A 3,333-nucleotide genomic window follows, 5' to 3' on the forward strand; every position below is an offset into this window, starting at 1 on the left:
GAGAAAGAGTTTTAGTAAAAAAAAAAAAATGAAAGTGGATGAAATTAATTTATGGTATTAAAAGAAAAATAATAAGAATCCACAAAATTGTATCATATCATGAGAGAGAGAGAGAGGTAGGAACGTGCGAGAGGGAGGTGAGAACATGAGAAATTGAGAGCAAATAAAGAAATTAAAATTTAAAGAGTATTTAAGTATTATAAAAATATAATAATATAAAAGATACTATCAATTTAAGAAGAAAAAAAGAAAAAAAGATAATGAAGAAGAAAAGAAATTTGTCACTTCATGCTTTTATATAATAATAGTATGATTATATATATATATATATATATTCTTATTTATTTCCAAAAGGTCAACCCGCCATCTTCTAGATTTTCTTCTCATTCTTCAAGGTTTAATAGAAAAGTTATTTTTTCCACAATCTTAGATATATTTTCTGCATAATTTACCAATATATATATATATATATATATATATAGTTCACACAACTTTTCATGTGGCAATTCCGTATGGGTTCATGTTATGTTATACGTTTTTTCTTGGTAAGATAAAGGATGCTTGCTATACAATCACCAAACAAGATTGGAAAAATGGTTAAGAGGTGAGTTCAAAATTCAATATAATATAAAATTGGAGTTTGAAATTCCACGTAATCGATAACGTGAGACAGGCTTAGTTCTATCACATAGACTTGCCTATGCCATATCCCAACTTTCCAAGGTGTGTGCATGACCTCATGAAGAAGACATTGTTTAGCAAATTTTTTATTTATTATTATTACTTATTTCAATTTATTTGGACAAGCATATCTTGAGAGTCGAAGAATGAAAATTATAAGCATTACTTGAAAGTTAAAGAAATGAAAATTATATAAGTCATGACCCAAATGAGGACTCTACCCTAGAAATTCCTTAGTCCAAATATGGAATTAAGAATAAATATTACAAAACCTATCTCTTTGGCCATCCTTACTAAAGAGTTTGCTAAGCCATTCGGAGGAGAAAAAAGCAAAAAGCCCCCAGAAGATCACACACAGGGTGGTAGCTAGAGAAAGCTGGAGGGATTCATAGAAAGATCGATGGAGACAAATGTGTTTATTGTGAATGAAGAAGAGAGTGATCTTGGGCAGATTCCCTACCTCGTTTGTAGCAGAGTTCAACCTTTAAGTTGCAAAATAAAGCAAGTGCTTACTTCTCTAGCTTATTTCCATTATCCTGGTCTTCTCTTCCCTCGGGTTTTGTTGTGCTTTCTCAGTAGAGGAGGATCATTAATTCCTTCATTTTTTTTTTTCCTTGTTTATTCTTTTTAATGAAATTCTTTTTATGGGTCTTCGCAGCATAGATGATTGTGACATTGGAGATGATGGGAAGATGCGAATGTCTGATAGTAGTAAAAGATTTTATTATTTCATGCAAACCTTGAATGAAAAGTTGGGTTTGGAGGAGTTCACTTCCTTGAAGGTTGGTACAAAAAACTGCTAATAATAAAGAAGAATGATGAAATTTTGCAACTACTTGGGTTACAAGAATTTTTTATTGTCTGAGCTCGCAGCAAAGAAATGAAATTTCAAATGATATTTAAGAAAATATAAAAGATTGTATTTATGAACTCAAAGAGGAAGTGAATTTATTCCATTTCTTTGGTTATCAGCTTAGGTAATAAATAATTTTTTGTATTTTGTGAAAGATTGGATCTTTTGCATACATGTTAATTCACCTGGACATGTGAGGATCCAACAACAGTCCATTTTGTTTCCATATATACCCCTCTTCACCTTTTAAATGATTGAAAATAAGACAGATGTTGGATCCTCACATGTACGTCTAGGTGAATATATGTGCAGAGGAAACTGCTCATTTTATGACCATCTTATTACAAATTAATTTATTTTTATGGATGACTGAGAGATTATGCCAACCACATGGAGGTAAAATGATTACCCCATCCCCTATGAAAGGTAATAATACATGCACTATTGATGTTATTACATGCACTCCAATTGACCCGTGAATTGGTATAAGGCCACACCTCAAGGGGTTAGCACAGTTCCCCTCTTCACCTTTTAAATGATTGAAAATAAGACAGATGTTGGATCCTCACATGTACGTCTAGCTGAATATATGTGCAGAGGAAACTGCTCATTTTATGACCATCTTATTACAAATTAATTTATTTTTATGGATGACTGAGAGATTATGCCAACCACATGGAGGTAAAATGATTACCCCATCCCCTATGAAAGGTAATAATACATGCACTATTGATGTTATTACATGCACTCTAATTGACCCGTGAATTGGTATAAGGCCACACCTCAAGGGGTTAGCACAGTTGCCTTGGAGGGGACATGGTACTCTACCTCAGGAAGCGAGGTCCCTTGATCAAACCTTCACCGTTGCACCTAATTTCTTGGGGCCACTCATCCGGTTATGTATAAGCGGTATCACACTGATCCCAGGGATTAGTCGGGTCGAAGATCCAGATACCCTGGTTATAAAAAAAAAGAAAAAAGAGATCTCTTAGCCTAATTTCTTATCCTTACTTAAAATACTAACTGAATTTATATTATATCAGACATGGAGAGCATCATTTGCAGAACTACTGGGCATGGGCGTCTTGGTTTTTTCAATGGACACAATGGTCATCGGCACCTTAGAGACCAACACACAAAATCCAAACCTCGTATTCTCCATCTTCGCCGCCCTCACCCTCTCAATTATGCTCCTCGCCGTCTTCCCAATCTCCGGTGGCCATCTTAACCCTGCCATCTCCTGGTCCGCCGCATTTGTGGGCTTGATCTCAATATCTCGAGCCATCATTTACACTATAGCCCAAAGCATCGGCGCCGTCCTCGGCGCCCTAGCACTCAAAGCCGTGCTCAGCAGCGAAATCCAGAAGAACTTCTCACTTGGTGGCTGCACCCTCACGGTCATCGCACCTGGCCCAGATGGGGCGCCCACCCACATAGGCATTGGAACGAGCCAAGGGCTTTGGCTTGAGATCCTATCTATGTTCGCTGTCCTTTTCGCCGCCGCCGGTATTGGCATGACACGTAGCCGAGCCCTAGGCCCTAGCCCACTCTTCATGTTCTCAATTATCGGTATCATGGTGGGGCTATTGACATATGTAACAACGACGGTGACGACGGTGAAGGGATACGCTGGTTCAGGGATGAATCCTGCACGGTGTATTGGACCAGCGATTGTCAGAGGAGGAGTTTTGTGGGACAGGCATTGGGTATTCTGGGTGGGCCCAGGTATAGCTGTTGTGTTGTTTTATGTTTACACTAAGATCATACCAAGTGACACTTTCTACACCACTCAAGCATGA

At 37.5% G+C, this 3,333-nt stretch overlaps 1 protein-coding gene across 1 annotated transcript; it reads left to right on the top strand.

Annotated features, from left to right (window-relative positions):
- Positions 1-593: 593 nt before the first annotated feature.
- On the top strand, positions 594-3,333 carry LOC122091590 (probable aquaporin TIP3-2). The gene is made up of 3 exons (XM_042661608.1): positions 594-604; positions 1,340-1,463; positions 2,578-3,333. The coding sequence occupies exons 1-3, from the start codon at positions 594-596 to the stop codon at positions 3,331-3,333; spliced, it is 891 nt and encodes a 296-aa protein (XP_042517542.1).

The sequence above is a fragment of the Macadamia integrifolia genome, chromosome 10 (assembly GCF_013358625.1).
Source record: "Macadamia integrifolia cultivar HAES 741 chromosome 10, SCU_Mint_v3, whole genome shotgun sequence".
NCBI lineage: Eukaryota > Viridiplantae > Streptophyta > Magnoliopsida > Proteales > Proteaceae > Macadamia > Macadamia integrifolia.

Coding starts and splice junctions, on each gene's coding strand:
- LOC122091590 (XM_042661608.1), top strand. Junction 1,464..2,577: donor AGGAGTTCACTTCCTTGAAG/GTTGGTACAAAA, acceptor ATATTATATCAG/ACATGGAGAGCATCATTTGC.